Raw genomic sequence first — 20,064 nt, forward strand, 5'->3', positions numbered from 1 at the left:
CCGCGCATCTTAAAAAAAAAAAAAAAAAAAAGAACTTTTATTGAGAGATTTAAAAGTGGCGTTACATGGTAAAAGGCGCGGGGAACCGTGGCTCGGACCAGCGGGGCGGGGAAGGGCGACGCACGGCGCCTCGGACAGGCCGAAAACTGAACAGTACACAGTGGTCCCCTACGCGGGGGTCACCCAAAAAACCACAAAGACAGCCTGAAAGCGAACCCGGGAATCGCAGCGTAACAAGCAAGTCGCAGCTACAGCCCCCGCTGCCGCCCACAGACCCCTCAACTCGGCAGAGAGAGGATCTGGACAAGCGTATTTACAACAGCCAGGGCTGTACGCCCTCTACCACCTGCAGCGGGAATAAAACACGGGGGAGGAATGGCCCCATCCTTACCCAGCATGGATAAAGGCTTTGGAAAGCGTGCGGGATGGAGACCAGCAGTGTAGCAGCACGCGGGCAGGGATGGGACCGGTGCTCCCAGCCCGCAGCATGCCAAGCAGCTACCCCAGCCACATAAGAACAACCACTGATCGGATTTTGTTAAATTGGTGGCACAAGTCCCCCCTACAACAGCGGTGACTACAGCAATTAGCAGTGTGCTGTGCTCCTGGCACGCAAATTAAGCGGCACCACTGGAGAGCTGTGCCCCAGTGCCAGTTACTGGCCAGCTGGGCTCCTTGGCCGCCACGGCACACGCTGCCTCTCGCCTTCTAAACGTAAAGTAGACCGCAACAAAACAAAACGCTAATAGATTCACACAGCAATACAATAATCCCTTAGATTTTAAGGTAAGTTAAACTCCATACAAATCAAGCTTCCAAAAATATTTTGCAAACTCTGGCATATGGCTATGATACAGTATGTACAAATAAAATACCAGAATGGTTACATTTTATTGCTAATTGGTTGGTTTGTTGGTTTTTTTTTTTTAATTTTATTTGGTTAAGGACTTACACAGTAGTGTATAAAAGGGTGTGGGAAGTGGCAAGAAGCAAGTGTCGGCTTCTTGTCCTCTCAAAAGCCAAGGTTGGTTGGTTGGTTTTGTTTTGTTCAAATACTGTATTTTCAAATGTCACATCAAAAGCATCACCATATTGGGTCACATCTGCATTACCCAAACAGGACAGAAGAGCAATGCTGAAAGAAGCCTAGGCAATGGGTAGAGGATTCCATTTTGCACATTCCTTCACTGATTCATACTTCCAGAATACAATTATTCATAAAACTATAAGCATCCAGTCCAAAGTTTTTATATAAAAAGTCAACAATTATGAACCAACTTTCACATAAACTGATGTTTTGGCAAGGTGGGCAACTTCACTACTCATGCAAAAACACTCCCAACAAGATCAGCGATATTTGTGAGCAAAATCACCCAGCTTGGCTCTTATCTAGCCTGCAAAAGAATCCCTTCTGCAAGAAGTATTTTTTGTTATGTTCCAGAAGGTTGTAAATACGCTCTGTGTTTAGATCTGGTAGTATAAACAAACCCTGAAGTTCCTCCACAGTAAGGAAACCTCACAAAGCACACATCAGTAGAGAACGCTGATGCGATTGCACGCTCCTATCCTGCTTTTTATATCCTTTTGTTGGCGACAACACAAAAGGTTAAGGTACCAAGAAGCAATCATGTTCACATTAGTCAGGAAACAGCCCACAAGTCTCCTCTGGGCCTTTCCCATCTGCTTATGCTCCTCTTGACCAGAAGCTCTACTCAGGGCACTTCAACTGTGACCCCAACAACAGCAGATGGAAGAAACCCAGCAGCACCAGCAATCCTGTTTAGAAGATCTCCAGGGACCAGTCAGCAAGACCTTCAGTACACCACTGATCGTACCCAAGGCATGAACTATTCAGGTGCTACTCTGCAGGCTGCATTGTGGACTTTGACCTCTTAAGCATCTGTTAAAGTTATTCAATACTATGTTTTTAACAACAGATAGGCTTATCTCACAAAACGTAATCTGGACGCAATACAGCAAAGCTAAAAGAATGCTGAAGTGAAAACCCAAGCACTTGGTAGGTAATTGCTCCTGTAGGCTCATGATATAAAAACTTTCAAACTCTTCCTTCTAAAAATAAATCCTGCTATAGATGGGCATGATTTACCACTCCTGCTTTCCTCTGAGTCCAAATTCATTCATGGTTATACTTAGTCAAAATTTAAAATTTAGCTGAAGCTCCTAATCACCCCTTTTAGGCTCAGGCTCTCTTAAACAGCTTACGACCAACACAGCCCCTGACACAAACTTCTCCTTAAATATGCATAATTTACTCTAGCTCAAATATTTACAAGCAGAAGAAGCCCATCTTTACAAGACAGATTTCTTTCTGCTCTACATAAAGTGCAGCTCTCTAATTTAAGGCAAATTTCAGTGAAATATAAAACCATAGTTTTATTTTAGTATGTACACATTTTAAATTAAAAACAAGAACTTCCTTTGAAAAGGAAAGAATGAAAGGAGTGTTTGGGAATTTTCTGGATTTTAACACAGTCCCAATATTATGTCCTATCAACATATAAATTTGTAAATTTTTTTTCCCAATAAATGCAAGTGAAAAAAGAGGTGGCAATGTGTACAGTAATTTAGCTCCGAAGACCAGTAAAACACCGGGAAAGTGCAGACGTAGTTTTTCATGTCCCGTAGTTTCCTTTATCTACAGTAGCATCCACCAATATCACATTTCTAAATATATCCTATACACCTAAAGCTAATCTCAGTTCTTGTAATGAGTATTTCTCATCTCCATCTGTGTCAAATTTCTTAAAGCTCTGTGACTCTTGGGCTGCAGAGCCAAGCAGCTTTTGAAGATCTTCATATGATAGTTTTCCATCAGCATCTTCAGTTGCTTTTTCAAACAAATTCTGAAGCTCTGCAAAGAGAACAAGGATTTAAAAGTAGCTCCTTTAAGTACACAGGAATATCCTATAATCTGCTCTTCCAGTTTTACTGCGCTGTGTCTTACTACCTACTAATTCAATAAAGCATCCCCACATACGTAGTTTGCCTTCTGCGCTGTCGCAAGCTCTTGGTAACAGTTTAGGAGAAAAAAGCAGGAACATTTCTGGATTAAATTAAGATTAAATGTGAACAAAGTAATCCTGATTTCCGGCCACGACTAATAGCCCGTTCTACAACCACAAACTGCATGCAGACGCAGTTATCCTCCACAAAAGCAAGCTCTGAATGACTGTTGCTATACCAACAGCACAGATGATATAAAGGGAAAAAAGTGTCTTTTCATTTCCTGATGCAAAGCATTGCCCTTTCAGTAGCTGAAGAGAGTGAGCAGCAAGATCCAGAAACCATTCATTTGACCAGGCAGTGTTCTCTTAAAAAAAAAAAAAAAAACCACAAGGCCATGCACACTCACACCTACTTCACTTTCATTCAGCACCCTAATTCTGTCCTTGACTTCTCTCTCAATCTCTGGGGCATTCAAAACAATTACAGTTCACATCCTGTTTAAATCCCAGTTTCTTTTCTTTTACACACCAGTCCTTTATTTTAGTTTGTTGCGCTTTTTAATTATTTTTTTTAAAAAAAAAAAAGCCCTTAGTTCTCAAGCTTTTTAAAATTGACTTCACTTCTCCCAGAATGCCCAGACACGCTATCATACTTCCAGTTATGCTTATTGTGTCCTAAACATTTACACGAAATATTCAGAAAAAGAAAGGGTCAGCCTAGAACGGACATACCTTCAATGCTGGAAATTCCTGGTAAGGACAGATGTCTCAGCTGCCCGTTAGTCTCTGTGTTGTCAGCAGCTGACCTTGAAGCCAGCCTTGAAAGGTCTGTGGGCTTCACTGTAGTACTCAGACTATTTTCAACTGTTACAAAACAATTTCTATTAGTCTCACTAATTCCACACAATTACAGTTAGCAGAAACAAAAAAAAATCCAATGAAATTAATATATTTTTTCTTTCACAGATGCTGTATGGGATAAGAACACTGCAAAATCATTTCAAGATACAGCGGTGTTGTCCCCTTTTACCAATAACTAGAAGAAGAGAAGGAAGGAAACTTTTTCGGACAGTTATACAGCTTTAATCTTTCATGCTGTAGTAGGAGATGTTTATTTGTAAACCCCACACAATGAATGACTTGAAAGTGCTTTCTACTTCCCAGCCTGAAAGCACTGAACAAGCTTTATTTAGCAAATTACATCTGCCCACCTGGGTTGTTTTCACCTTGTCAATGCAGGTATCAGCAAGGTCTAAACTTCCAAGTTGCTGCTTAGCAAATTAACAACAAGCACATTTCTACTGTAATGAAGTATTTCAGATCTTATCTTCAGCACTACCTGAATATACACAGCAGAAGCGCAGAACTGAGACAAGTCAGCAGAGACACAGACCTTTCCTCTATGTCACACATAGATTTCAAAAAAGTAAAAATAGATGTTACTGGGTACAAATTTCTACAGGTAAATCACTGTATACCTTTCAAATACAAGCTACTGAGGCATGTGAATCCTGCTATTCACATGGAAAGTCACCTTCAAGCTTTTGTAGTTGTAGGTAGTTTTCTGTTTTAAAGCTATCAGTTTTCTACCACTTTAACTGAAATAATCTTCACCAAAATCTTAAGGAACAGCCTAAATTATGCACCTTCATTAGCTGTTCTTTGAATTACACAGGGAACCTTCAGGTTTATGGATTACTATTATATGACATTCTTACCATTCTTTGATGTCTCAATGGGTCTGTCATTTTCTGGCTTGCCTGTGAGAGCGCTGATCAGCTGAAGCTTCTCTCTTAGTTTTGATACCTGAGAATCTCTAGTTCCTGTTTCCTGCACACATAGAAAAAAAAAAAATTCTTAAGAAGCACCCCTTCAGTAGATGGAGAAAATCAGGAAAAGTAGTAATTTAAAATATGTAAGTACTTTTGGGTGACTTGGAGATCTCCAGGGTAAATCACATTTAAAATGATAAACAAGAATTAAAAATAAATAAAATTTTAAAATCTACAGAAAGATCTAAGGAATAAATTCACATGGTCTGTAAGAAAACAATAGAATCGATACCTCAACCTGAAAAGTAGGCAACTATTTTGCAGACACCAATTTCAAAAGAATCTGACATTTAATTGCCGTATTTCTTATATAAATGAGCAACACTGCAAAATTGTAATATAAAACAGTCAAACACACTTGGAGCGAAGGCTTATACATTAATTGAATTGCATAATTGTTTCAAATGTTTGCCTGCAGTCTTGACTACCTTAGTGCAGGAGTCACTGTATCTGTGCCAAAGTAAAACCACCACATTTATTAATTTGGAGCATCTTTGTTCTTTTAATGGGTAGATTCCAGCTGATGGGTTGAATTCACATCAAGCCAAGCCTAGACCTCACAGTGTAGCCAGTTCACTCACCTGCCTGCTTTCCAGCAGATGGAAACTAACCTCAGCAGCGTTGCCTCTTATCCCCAGCCCACAATTTGGCCATTCAGTCTATTAAACTCGCTCCCAGCCAGCCATCACGTCGTTACTGAGAAGTGGCTTTCATCATTTCCTAGACTCCACTAGTGCAAAGTTTCTCTAATTCAACCCCAGAAAGTTTTTAAGCCAGGATAAATGCCATAACCCCATTTGCGGTGTGAAGCCACGACAGTTGGGCGAGCTTTGCTGAGAGCGTGGCAAAGGGCACTCCAATGAGCTGGCTGCCAGAGTCCTGTCTTCCATCAGACCATGCTCTGAACCTCCCCAGATTCTTTCAGCTGCAGGGAAGGATAGTACAGCAGCTCTGCTATGTTATCCTATATGTAGTCAGAATGGCAAGACTTTAATCTATTACAACTTTTCTTCCATCCTAATTGACTTCCCGTCCCCAAAATGGGGTGGATAAGATGTCCTTCTACTCTGGACTTTTAAAAGAAACTCGACCAGATTAGCCTGCTTGCAGACTTTCCTCAATTAAGTCTCACTTAAAACACGATTATAAAGACAATGACAGGCTCTACTAATCCTGTGTAATTTATGTTTCCTTACTTTACCTTCAGTTCTTTATTTGAATGAGTTTCATTATCTAGTTGATCTTCATTTTCCACTTTTCGAGAGGTAGCTGCATCATTCCCCTACAAGAAAAATGGAGGACAGCCAAGTTTATTCATGTTCTTATTATTTTCTACAACAGAGTTTCTTTCCTCCAAATTTGGCAGGCGTGAAGCAGGAAAAACACTGGACAAATACATGCCAGAATAAAAATGAAGAGAGTGGGTTATGTAGTTTACCACAGCAAGGTCAGCATGTTCCTTATTCCTAAACATACAGAGCATGTTCTCAGAGACTGGCCCTGGTATGGCATACAGAAAGCACTGGAAGGATTTGTGAATATATTTAGTATTAATTTTTATTAATTATTTTTTTTTTTAGCATTGAAGCACTGGTGAACAATCCAGAGGCCCACCTAACTCCTAAGTGGTTTTAACAGACCCATGCCAGAGCGCCTTCCTAAAACACAGTTAGAGAGGTTTGTGAATCCCATCCCATTAAGCAGCCACCCGAGTCTTAAATGTCACAGTGTTTTGGACATTTTTCTGTAGATTCTGCAGGGAAGAGGTGACCTACTTCAGAGATACTCTTGACATTAGTTATCCATTCAGAAATACAGAGCAAATTCCAGCCTTTTAAAATTAAGTTTTAAGTGTCTCGAGTTTCATTCTGACATCTTTGGTTAGGTTTGAAAAGCTGTATCTGTAGTGTATAGAAAGTATTGAAACTACTCGCCTGAGTAGACACCCGTAGTCATCAAATACTTACCACGCTGGTAGACAAGTTCTCTCTCTTGTCCAGATTATTCACAGCAAGGGGAGAGTTTTCTAACAGCAGAACCCCCCGGCTAAGGTTACTAATGGCTGAATCCACATTTAGAAGCTTAAGGTCATTCAACTTTTGGTACGCCACTACAGTATTATTTAGCTCTTCCAAAGCTGCACGCAGTGACTGGCTTTCCTGAAATATAAAACCAGCATGTGTCAGTTTACTCAACCTCTGCAGAGCTCTTGCTATTAACAGCATGGTGACTGACCCAGTTTAACTGGGCAGACTTCAGACTGGCTCTCCACCGGCACCGTTGGAAACATCCAACTGGAAGCTTCCAGAAAGTTATTCCAGCTTTCAAAGGTTGAAACAGAGATTCTTCCTCAGGGCTAACCTCTTTGTTGCTAATGCAATCACTTCAGCTGTGCCAGCAAACACAGAAAGCCCATTCATCTAATTTTCCAGGGCAAGCTTAGTCACCATACCAACTATTTTTCCCCAGAAAGCATGTATTAGGAATATTTATACACAAGATTAAGTTTTGAGGAAGATATCAACTGTACCAAATGTAAATAAATGCAGTCATTCCGTTCCAACCCATTCATCTAACCACCCACACATCATTTTTTTTTTTGGTTGCTGAATTCCTGCTTTCCACACCTCATGACTCAATACACGCCACTCCCAAATTTGTTCAGATTGGCAAGTACCTGCCATAAAATCCATTCCATAAAAATCCTTTAACTCATTTCCATTTGCATGAGCAAAGTACACCTACAATTTTTTGAATATTCATTTCAGTGTTTTTACTCCTTACCCAGTTAGAACACAAAAAAATACTCTCAGACTAGGGTACTTTCCTGTTTGCACATATGCAGGAAAAAACTACAGCAAAGTTACCTTATATTTTGTTTTGAAGGATGCTATCTACATTGTATTGATAAAAAACATAATTTTTTGTACACTACAGTACTGCAAAACACACACAAAAGTTATGTATCAGTGATACTTGTACCAATGTTCCTTATGCAAGGGAGAAAAATACCTTTTTGCAATTTTCTGTCTGATTTCTCTCTGTCCTTGGCATAACAGTGGAGGGAAGTGAAGGTATCTGTTTTAATTCCTTCTAAAAAAAGAAGTAGAAAATTATGTTACCAAACGCCTGTAAAAAAAAATACTAAGCTTTTAATAACTGGCAGGCTGCGGCTAAGGATGTTTTGCTACAATTATAATCACTCATGTCTGTTGTGCATGCAGTATTTTAACTAGGCTAATACAGAGTTTTTTCTTTCGAACACATAAGGTTGAAATTTATTTTACTTAAACCCTCCTAATTAGCTCTTCTCCCTTTAGTGAAGTGTTATGATACAAATTTCACTGCTATCATAGACACTCCCATATCTGCAATGTTTTCACAGTATCCACTGGCTGAATCAAGTTTTACAATATATCTGATTTAGACTTTAACTGCAAGTATTCTTATTAAAGTATTGCAGGTTAGCGGAAAAACTTTAATGATTGGCTCAGTTTAACCCCAAGTGAGAGGTCAGTATAAATACAGTGAGTAGTTTCTGGTACAGATGGTCAGTAATTCCATCCTTAATTCAGACAACGAACTCTATCGCTTACACCATCCCCAATCCTAAAACAGTGCAGAGAGTTACCATAAGCATCACCGAGAAGCAGATATTCCCAAAACCATACAGGAGATGCCACACAGGGATTAGAAGATTAGCTTATTAATGTACCAACTAGCAACTACTGAAACTTCAAAAGTATTTTGAAGGCATAAGGCAGAACTCCACACAGTTCTTAAACTTGCTTCATATTAGGCAGGTAACCACTCAAATGCAGCGTTAAATCAGTACATTTTCTTACCACATCATTCTGGAGTATTTCTGTGGATTTCTTGTATTCTTCAATAGCTGTCTGTATATTTTCAACATCGTGAGAAACGCTGGTAAGCGTGCTACCTATGTTCGCTACGGTCTGGAATAAAGAAAATGACAAAAATCTCAGCCTTCATCAAACTGCATCGTCCCAAAGTTTCAACCTGCTAAAGACAATGCTTTGTTAGTGAAACCGCAGGCAGACTGCCACAAAAATATGCACGCGAATTTGAAGTATTCAGAACTTTCTTCGCAGCCAAAACTGCAAGTTATACCTATCGCATCTCCAGGCCAACATGCAAAAACACACACCACCACGAGAGCTTATGCTAGATAACCAAAATTACACATTTGCTACTCCCACACTCAAAACAACACAAACCTTCCGTCATTGATTAAAAAAAAAAAATAATCCTGATATGAAGACATCTTAGCCCCTCTCTACATGGAGTATCTGTATTGAATACAAGGATCCTGACATCACCGATTTATCCTGCCCTAACTGTCTTTCAGGGCTACCCATCAGACACATCACACACTGCTAAACTAGTCTGCCAAAGGTTGCAGATTAGATTTTCAAGCAAGTATTCCCTTTTTTAAAATGAAAGAATAGCTCTGAAGCAGCAGGAAAGCCCCCGTGAATTCTGCAGGAACGGCCAGCGTGCTCCGACAGCTGCCTTTGCTTCTGACCGCTCACGTCTCATCCTTCCCTTGCCTTCACCGGTGTGAACTCCCCCTGCCCTCAGCTCCAGCTTTAGAAAGTAACTATTCTGTAAAGCTGCGCTGGTGGTTTAGCAGCTGCCAGCACAGCACCCATCAGAGTCAGACTGACAGCCAGGACATCCACAAACACTAGTGGAAGTTACAGTAATGGGACAGAGCACGCCCCTACGCTTCTCATTCTGTTTTTAATACCTTCTTCAATCGTTAAAGCAAACCGAACCCATCTAAAACTCCCCTTTTTTCTATGACCCTGTGATGCACCTAAGGCACTGAAGTGACCCTCTAGCTACCCAGACTACATTCCAACAAAATCCACACAAATCTTCCTCCAGCATTTCATTTTGCCAGCCCGAACACAAGTTTACTAAGCAATCCCTCTGTCCTGGAGGGCCTCAGGCCACCTTCAGCACCTTTCATCAGGCTGAACAAAAGCCACTGTCCAGGAGGAACTCCCTCAGTAATCCTTCAGGACTCTAACACCAGCAGGCAGCTCCCCATTGTCAGGAACAGTACCTGCAGGGAAAAAGGCTTAAGAAAATCAAAATCCTCTTCTAAGAATAGCAGCCTTTTCACAGAATCATAGAATCATTTAGGTTGGAAAGGACCTTTAAGATCGTCAAGTCCAAATATCACTGCAAAGTCCACCACTAGACCATGTCCCTACGTGCCACATCCACACATCTTTTGAATACCTCCAGGAGTGGTGACTCAACCGCTTCCCTGGGCAGCCTGTTTCAATGCTTGACAACCCTTTCAGTGAAGAATATTTTCTTAATATCCAATCTAAACCTCCCCTGGCACAACTTGGGGCCATTTCCTCTTGTCCTCTCGTTACCTGGGAGGAGAAACCGACCCTCACCTCGCTACCCCCTCCTTTCAGGCAGTTGTAGAGAGCAAGAAGGTCTCCCCTCAGCCTCCTTTTCTCCAGGCAAAACAACCCCAGCTCCCCTCAGCCGCTTCTCGTAAGATTTGTTCTCTAGACCCCTCACCAGCTTCATTGCCCTTCTTCGGACACCTCAATATCTTTCTTGCAGTGAGGAGCCCAAAACTGAACACGATATTCAAGGCGTGGCCTCACCAGCGCCAAGCATAGCAGGACAATCACTTCTCTAGTCCTGCTGGCCGCGCTATTTCTGATACGAGCCAGGATGCTGTGACCTTCTTGGCCACCTGGGCACACTGCTGGCTCATATTCAGCCAGCCATTGACCAACATCCCCAGATCCTTTTCTGCCAGGCAGCTCTCCAGCCACTCTGGCCCAAGCCTGTAGCGCTGCGTGGGGTTGGTGTGACCCAAGTGCAGGACCCGTCACTTGGCCTTGTTGAATCTCATACCATTGGCCTCGGCCCATCAATCCAGCCTGTCCAGATCACTCTTTAGGGCCCTCCTACCCTCAAGCAGATCAACACTCCTGCCCAACTTGGTGTCATCTGCAAACTGACTAAGGGTGCACTCAATCCCCTCATCCAGATCGTTGATAAAGGTATTAAACAAAACTGACCCCAATATTGAGCCCTGGGGATCACCACTTGTGACCGGCCGCCAACTGGATTTAACTCCGTTCACCACCACTCTTTGGGCCTGGCCATCCAGCCAGTTTCTTACCCAGCAAAGTGTACACCCGTCCAAGCCATGAGCAGATAGTTTCTCTGGGAGAATGCTGTGGGATACAGTGTCCAAGGCTTTACTAAAGTCTAGGTAGACAACATCCACTCGTCCCTCTCCAATTTCCCTCATCCACCAAGCGGGTCACCTTGTCATAGAAGATCAGGTTCGTCAAGCAGGACCTGCCTTTCATGAACCCATGCTGACTGGGCCTGATCACCTGGTTGTCCTGTACGCGCCACGTGATGGCACTCAAGATGATCTGCTCCATAACCTTCCCCAGCACCAAGGTCAGACTGACAGGCCTGTAGCTTCCCGGATCCTCCTTCTGGCCCTTCTTGTAGATAGGCATCACATTTGCTAACCTCCAGACAACTGGGACTTCCCCAGCTAGCCAAGACTGCTGATAAATGATTTCTTCCAAGAAAGGCAGGTAATTCCAAAGACTGCTGGCTGCAATGGACCATTGAGCAGGAGATTTTTCACCAGAGCTATCAAAAGCCAGGCCACCCACCTACACCCACTGAAGCTCTCCTGTGCGACAGGAGGTAGTGCAGCACGCACACAGAGGTCAAAAAGAAGTCCAAGTCTTGAAAACTATCACTTCTCATTAACGTGACACTTACAAACCATTAAAACTATTGTATTTAAACCTCAGAATAGTTTTTTCTACACTCAACACCTCACAATATACCTCCTGGAAGGATTCCAGCTCTGTTTTTATTAAATCAACCTTCCAAAACATAAATGCAAGCAAGATGGCAGCATTTGCACTGCTTGCAAAAAGAGAGCAGTGGAAACAGATGCCACATCTACCACCCTACTGAGACTCAACAGCAGAGACTGGAAAGAACTGTAAAGTTCCCAAGATCTTTGATTTTCATGAAGTGTGACCAAGGATGGACTTATTTCAACATGAAAAATCCTTGCTGTTCAGCACATCACTGCAAGTTCAAACCTGTCAGCCCTAACGCTTTGCCCTGACAGTACTGAAGGCACCAAGACAACAACAAGGGTTTTCTATATTTTTATTTATATATATATATAAAAAAATAAAGTAGGTGCAGGTTCCAGACTACGTATTGCCTTAAAACTTACTTCTGATATGACACAGTGAGAATCCAACATGCTCCTAACAGCAAATTAGAAGCTTAGGAAATAGTTTTGTACTCCTCCCAAAAGAAATCCTAGCAGCCTGATCAGCAAAACCACACTAATTACTTTGCATATGACTAGCTCATTGATTATACAGTAATTTTGAAGGCGTAGGAAATTAGAAGTGGAAGCCCATAAAAGCCACAAGGACTGGACTGACATTAGGTGTTAGCGCAATATAAATGTTTATTGCTAAATAAACAGAACTGCCATGGAAGAGCCGTGGAAGTTTCAACACGCCATTCTTTTTAACAGAATAAACAGGACAGTTCTTTGGTAAAGAATGCTCAGCTAAGGCACATGGTAAGACACTGTATTAGCTTTAGAAGAACTTCAGAAGAACTTTAACACTTTAGAAGAAAGTTTGTGTCACCCAGTAGGGCCCATCTTTCAAGGGATTGTCAGAAAACCATCCCAGTACAATTCATGTTTTGCTGTGCACGTACTGAACACCAAGAAAGCTGCCACGCTAACGTTCCAGGCCCACGGCTTCCAGGTGAGACCCCTGCCTGCTTCAAGATGCTAAATGCAGAGTCAGATGTAGAACTCTATACTGCTCAAGATAAGGGTGTTTTCCAGAAAGCAACCCATTTTCTTTTCCAATTAAAAAAGCTAAACAAACCACCTATTTGCAAGCAGACCTGTAAAACTGCAGACTTTTTGCAAGCGTCTTAAATGAAATTAAGATTAGCAACCTGAAGGAAAGCAACTAGAAAGATCAGCTCTGAGGTAAAGAAGTGACATAATACGAACAAATGCATCTCCAGAAAGGGACAAACAAAGGCCTTCAATTTTTTTTTTTTTTTTTTTTTTACCTGCCACACATTATCGTAAGACCGTACAATATCAAGTATATGAAGTCCAATTTAAAAACAAGAGAAGCAAATATTCTTCACATGCAATTCAGGTAACTCCTGTTGTCACTGCTGTCCCCAGGAGCCCAGCTGCAGCTTAGCAGCACAGACCGCGTTTAGCAATAGCCACATTTACAGTACTTGCCTTCTCTAGTTTCTCTACTGTGACAGGAAGAGAAATCAGATCAGAAGCAGACTTTATGTTGTTTTTGAGATGATTTACTGTTGAGGTCAATAGTGATATCTAAATAAATTAAAAAAAAAAAGAATGTTTAGATTTAGTCAACATAATCCTGATTCTGACATTTCCCAATACTAATGACATAATTTGTAACATTAAAACATAAAGCAAGACAAAATTATACATGTTTACACACACAAAACACCCCTGACTCTAGGTTAGAATGCCTGGCTACATTAAAAATACTCTGCCTCTTGCAACAGAAGCAAGATTTTTAATTATTTTTTTTTTTTAAACTGAATAAAAGCCATAGAAGCCCCTTCTTTTCAATGAGGTACCCTCTGCCCATTTTACATTCAGCCCCTTAGAGAGGGGCTGTTACCCAAGAAAAATTTAAGAAATTGTGCAAGAAGCCCTTACACGGAGAAGAGTCATCCCTTCTCTATTTAGTAATCAAACCTGCCTGGCAAAACCCAGCAAAGCCGCGCAACTTCTCTAGCTGAGTGACAGGCAAAGAAGTTACACTTACTACCCAGACCTTCTGCTACAGAAGCGTAACACTGATGATCTAGGTACAGCAGGTTGGCTCACTTTCTGACAACTGTTTGACCCAGACAGCAAGTTATTCAGTGGGCCTTCAAGATTACTTGTTCATTCCAGCTGAGAGGTTGTAAAATAAATTAAAAACAGCTACATGCTAATCATTAATTGCTAACACTGTCACTTTAAGATCAATTTGTAGCTAGCAGTAATCAGAATGAAGATAAAAAAATTTCTTCTCACATTTGACAACACAAAAGTAGAGCAGATAAAACCCACTTTCCTCTGGATTTATAAAAAAAAAAAAAAAGTTGTTTCACAATCTAAGGAAATGGGCAAGATCCTAATTTTACATTAGGCCAACGCGGATCAGCTTGCAGAGTCTCTGGTTCCACAGCTGTGAATACTGGCTGAAATAATTCTGAGCAGCACATCCCAACAATTCATGGAAAAAAACCAGTAACTAAATTTTGATCCCCAGAAGAGCTGGCTCAGACTGTAAACAGACCCTGAAGTAACTTGAGGGCTGGCAAGAACCATGTGCAAGTATCTTTCATGTCCAGGTGCAGAAGATAGTATTTTGAAAGTCCAATGAAGCACCTAAATATCTGTGGATAATGCATACTGTCAGATGCCAAAGAAAGCAAGGCAAATTTTCAAATATATTTATATGCCCCATTAAGCGCTTAACCACTGCATGGGACTGAAGAAAAAACAATCTGAGCAGGCACCTCAGTACTCTTAAAAGTCAAACCCAAAGCACTAGCATCAGGGAGGGTTCCTCACACCCACCTCCAGATACCACGAACTGTGGGCAGCTCTGAACTTTTACCCTCTGAGGCAAGAATTTCAATGAGAGCCTTGCTGGATGCTTTGCTTGAAGCATGAGTTAATACAGCAGCTGAGGAAGCAGCTTTCTGTTAAGTGGCTTAGTTCTAGCCATGTAAACAGAGGTAAGATTTACACCCGCTCAGATTCCAAGTGTGTATTAACAGATTTTATATTCACGAGACACCAGTACTTCATTTGTAGCAACGTGAACTTGCACTGATTCAGCTGGCTCTTTTCCACGCTTACAAAAAGTTTGCAGACGCTCTCAGAAATTTGAAACTTCAAACCTCTCATCATAAACATCACGATTATTTGTCAGGAAAATTAAGAACTGCACAGTTCTCAGGTTCTTCTAAGTTCTGCCTGAAGTCTTTCCACCAGTTGAGTAATTTCTTCTCTTTGTGATCAGCCTCCAGTCCATCTGGATGCTCAAACTTTTTTTGCTTGTTTAATAATGAGTCTTGTACTCCATTTTAACTTTAAAATAAAAGTTTAGCATATGGGCACAGAAGTCCTCAGATAAAAGCTCAGCACTGACTTGAAATTAATTTCTGTAAAAATAAATTTGAATTTAATATTTTATTATTTTTCAAAACCAAGCGCTGATCCCTCTCACCTGTTTATTGATCTCTGTGATATTTATCCAAATTTTACTTAGCCCCAGTTCTCCAGTCTCAATTTGTTCTAGTTGCTTTTGCTTCTGCACCAAATCTTCATTCAGTTTAGGAATTTCTTGGAATGATGTCTTTTGATTAGATTCCACTGAAAAAAAAATAATTTGCTTTAAAAAAAAAAAACAAAACAAAAATCCAGGTAAACAATGTTGAAAGACGAAAAAAACAAATTACAAGCAGCAACGTCTACAGCAGTGAAAGAAGGCAATAACAGTTTCTACATATGGGTTTATTGCCAATTCAGAATTCGGTGTTTGTTCAGAATGACAGCTCTTTTTTGTTTTAAGAGTACTAATGTCTGCAGAGAGAACCCAGAGAGACCATATTGCAATAGTACTGTCATTCTGACAAGCCTCAGCAGGTCTTTATTTAGTGCAATTATTTTACATTACTTTCACAGAGGGACATGAAATGGTAACGGGACTGTAAATAAGAACTGCCAACAGTACGAGGGCAAAGCAGGCACGTGAAATGAACCTCAGTGCCCTTTCCAAGCCTGCAAAGGGTCTGCTGACGATGAAGTGAATTCCAAAGAGATTAACATGATTACAGCTGTTCCACGTGACAGAAAGACAACTGGAAAAAATGTATAAGCTCACACAGTAGCATCTGTTGGTAAACAAATCAGTAAACAAGGTCCTTGGAAATAAAGTCAGTTATTACTGCAATTAATACTTCAGGAATAGGGAAACTTGCAGCTCAGACCCATTCAAGCGAGCCTCAGAAATGCAGCTCTTCCAGGTCTGCAGTGACTAAGCTGTTTAGCTGCAAGTGCTGTTAGGCAATCCTAAATCCCTAGGTTTGGAAAACAAATAAGCAAAGGTTTTGAGACGGAGATGACAGCATTCTCCAAAACCTGCACCTCCACCCTGTAAGGCATCACCGGAATGCTCCACAACAAACCACCACCGTTCACACCACAGACCACCCAGAGCAGTGGGACCTACGCGGTACATAGCTGACGGCTCCCACAACAGATTTCCTTGCGTGACCCATCCACTTAGAAGGGGAAGCCTTCGGGAGTGCTTCATGCCCGTAGAGTGGATGCCCGAATACACACAACTGGAAAGCCATGCATCTTCAAAAACCTACTTCACTTTTCTTGAGGCAAGTCCTAAAAGCCATTTCTAGGTACAGAGTAATCTGCATTGATCACTCAAGATCCAAATAACACTTTCAGTTAAGTAAGACCTTGAAAGGCGTATTTCAGTCAAAACAGACGGAGAGCTAACTGTGTGTTTGACACAAGCAGTTCACCCTGAATCTGATGTTTCAGAGGCTCTTGTAGACAAAGTATGTTCTGTTTTGCCGCTCTCACTGTGTACAGTGAGGCCCCACCTAAGAGTTTTTTGCAGGTCTAGGAAAGTTAAGTGCCATAAGCATTCTTACCATCATTACTAGCAACCGAAGGGAAACACTACAATAACTTTCCCCTCCCCCAAACATACTAGATGCAAAGATGCCTTATTTTTAAAATGGCACTCATATCATACCCAGTTTGTTCAAAGGATGGCAGAACACTAACAAATACCACCACGGGAATCTGCTCTGGATGAAGATTCAGAGGGGGATGACTCTTTTTCCAAATCTGCTGTAGGACAGATGGATGCCATGCCATTGTTTCTCCATCCACATCACCAAAGCACAATGTTACCTTTCGGAACTAGGTTGTTCTTCCTGGTTTTTTTGTTGTTGTTTTTAATGCTGTGCCTCACTATAAGACTCCCATCCAGCTTTTAGGCATGTTATTACAGTGGCAAGGAAATCCCAGAGTATTTTATCACTAGACCAACTATTAAACACACAGCTTTTCCATCAGAGCTATTAAAGAGAAAACAAGCACATCTGTAACTGCCAGACAGTAAGCTCAGAGAGAACAACCCGTTAACAAAGAGGTCTATGTCGAACAGGAACGACGAAACTTAACTACACCAAAGCCAACAAATGTTGTCATCGTGCATAACTTTTACTGCCAGCACGTACTTAAAGCAAACCAGCCCATGAAGAGCAGCAGTCAGCTTACCCAGAACACAGAAACAGCTACTGCAGAGCTGTTGGGTACCCTCACAGCCACAGAGCAGCGCCTGTAACTGAAGGTATCCTCTGTAACTGGTTATGGACACCAGTTATGGCTAACTTCCAGAATTCAGTACCAGTTAATATAAAAGCACATCTAACAGCAACGTTTTCTCTCACTCCCAGCCAGCCAGCCGGCTCCACCTTGACAGACAACTCCCTATCTCACAGCAGTTACACACACGAACAGGAAGTCCTAAACACCAACAGCAAAGAATTTCTACACACATTTCCTCAATACCTTTTTTACCATAAGCAAATCAAGCCCTCTGCTTACCTCCAGCCCCAGCAGCCCCCTAATTTTTGAATTGATTTCACCAGCCTTATTTTTAAGGCCACCTCCATGTCCCGGGCACAAAGATTCTAACATGAAGATCAGAGTTACGGGACAAAACCCACAGTCAACAACAGTGCTGCTCAAGCAAAACACTAACTACTCAGCTTTCCTGAAACAGCTGGAGACTACCTGAATGCTCAAGCTTCACTCTCTTCTGCTCCGTTCACACAGCTCCTCAGCTTATCCTTGGCTTTTTCGATATATAGAATTTTAAACACTACTAAAATAAGGCACCAAAACATATCTTGTGCACCCAGAGGTGCAGAAGAACCGAGAGCACACGTTACATGCACATCTCACCATTTGTTACACTACAGGAGCTGTAATATTGAACTCTTATGTGGACAGGGAAAACCTGACACCTACAAGCAAAATGCTTCACACTAACTCCATACTTCAAAGTATTAAAGATGATGTAACTCCACGCCATATGCAACACAACATGAAAGCTGAACAAGAACAGGGCAGCGCAAGCAAGATAAACATTCAGAGGATATGAATCAAAAACATAGTACCAAAGCAACATTCAAATTGCAGGAACACCACAGCAAGTATTAGAGGTTTTTAAAAGAGCTCAAGACAAGAACATTGTTTTCCTTTTTTTTTTCTTTTTTTAATTTTGAAGAGATGCATCAAAATCCCCTACGCTGCTTTTACAGGGCTGATAGGAACTTTTTCTTTTTAAACTGGGGCTTCCTTCGCAAGACAGTGCTCTAAAGACCAAAGTGAGGAATTTTAAAAATGTATGCACAAGCAACTACAGGCCCACCTAGTCCAGCGTCCCTGCTCCTCAGGAGATACAGAGCAGGCAAGAATATTTAACATTTGCCTTAGATTCGCCCAACCTCCAAGTGTTTTTGGCTCACGGGACTCCTCAATTCAAGGGCAGTTTTTCTACTCAGTACTTTAAAACTTTGAATAAGCAGGTAAGCAACTAAAGCTCTTCATACTACACACAAATGTGAAATACATAGTTAACATTTGTACTTACTAGTTCGAAACTTCTCCTTTATTGCATCGAGATCCTCCTTGAGAGCCACCTGCATCCAGACCAAGCCAACACACGCTACCACACAAGCGGCAAGAATGACAAACGCACATAACGGGTAACAGAATTTGCAGCATCGTAGATAGTCTCCCCTGGGTAAAACAAAAATAAAAGATTGCAAATATTCAACAGTACCTAGAAAAATTTTATTGTAAATGCTGATCTATCGAAGTAAGGGACAGTACTGGAAAAGCACACACGTTTTGGCTGACAAGAACCAAGGAAGAGCTTTTCCAAGAATAAATAAGGCTATACAGTGAGATCAGGGCTATTACTCCCTGTTCAGTTCATCCTCAGGAGGCACATCTGGCACATTTAAGAGCAGCTGTCAGGTTTCTCTTACTAAAATTTCCTGCTCTGCTCACATAAACTTATGTTAGGAACATCTGCTTGATAGCTTGGAAAGCCAGCTTCACGGAAGCGTACTGTCATAATGTTACGACAAGTATTCCTAGATTATCCTAAACTGCAAAAGTCTAAGTTTCTCTGCAACGTGCCTTTTTTAAGTTATTCTTAGAGGCCTATTAATAACACTGTTACTTAACTGAAAAGTTTACCTACTGGCAAAAAGCATGTCATGTCCGTGACAAAACCAGCACCGCGTCAACTCGCGGGTACAGGACTATGCCACACGGAGCAGACGGGGACAACAGCGCCCGACATTTCAAGCAACTGACCCCCAGCTGCCCTATGGCCTTGAGCTGCTGTGAGCTTAAAATAGAGTAAAAATTCCCAAACAAACAATAACAACAATAAAAAAAAAAAAAAAAAAAAAAAAAACAAGAAGAAAAAAGCCTAACGATGGTTCGGATCTACTTCTACCCCCAGCCAGGCGACCTGTTGGGCCAGACACACTCAGCAGAGCTCCAGCTCCTTCCTGGCATCCTCACTGGCCCCGAAGCTGACCCGCTGGAGGCCCCGCAGCCCGGCGGCCCCGGGGACTCACTTGCCGCAGCGGCCCCGCGCCCCGGCCGCCGAGAACTCGTCCTCGTCGGAGCTAGACTCGGAGTCGGAGGCGGGCGGCTCGGTGCGCAGCAGCCGGTGGCCCGAGCCCTTCTTGGCGGGCTTCTTCCTGCGGCCGTCGGCGGCCAGGCCGATGAGGGCATTCAGCTCCTTCCGCTTCTTCATCTTCTTGTGGGGGGTCGGCGGCGGCGCGGCCGGCGGCTGGCTCCCGCCTCCCTCCTCCGCTGCCGCCGCCGCCGCCTCCAGCGCGTCCCGGCTCGCCAGCCTGCGGCCCAGCCGCGGCTACAGGCGTTCCGCGGGGCCGCGGCCGCTGCTCCCCCGCCGGCCCCGCGGCGGCGCGTCCGGCCCCACAGCCGCGGCCGCCCGCCCCGCCCGCGCCATGGCTGCTGCCGGCTCCGCCGCCGCCCGCCCCCTCCACCTGCC

The 20,064-nt window shown here is 42.3% G+C and overlaps 1 protein-coding gene across 1 annotated transcript; it reads right to left on the reverse strand.

Moving 5' to 3' along the window:
• Positions 1–7: 7 nt before the first annotated feature.
• EFCAB14 (EF-hand calcium binding domain 14) lies at positions 8–20,022 on the reverse strand. Its single transcript, XM_074599238.1, has 11 exons — positions 19,625–20,022; positions 18,622–18,770; positions 15,160–15,305; positions 13,137–13,235; positions 8,644–8,754; positions 7,811–7,891; positions 6,766–6,957; positions 6,000–6,080; positions 4,685–4,796; positions 3,699–3,830; positions 8–2,872 (listed from the first exon to the last, which is right to left on the reverse strand). Exons 1-11 carry the CDS (start codon positions 19,804–19,806, stop codon positions 2,697–2,699), a joined length of 1,461 nt encoding a protein of 486 aa, XP_074455339.1. The 5' UTR covers positions 19,807–20,022; the 3' UTR covers positions 8–2,696.
• Positions 20,023–20,064: the final 42 nt, after the last annotated feature.

Source organism: Larus michahellis, chromosome 8, assembly GCF_964199755.1.
Source record: "Larus michahellis chromosome 8, bLarMic1.1, whole genome shotgun sequence".
Taxonomy (NCBI): domain Eukaryota; kingdom Metazoa; phylum Chordata; class Aves; order Charadriiformes; family Laridae; genus Larus; species Larus michahellis.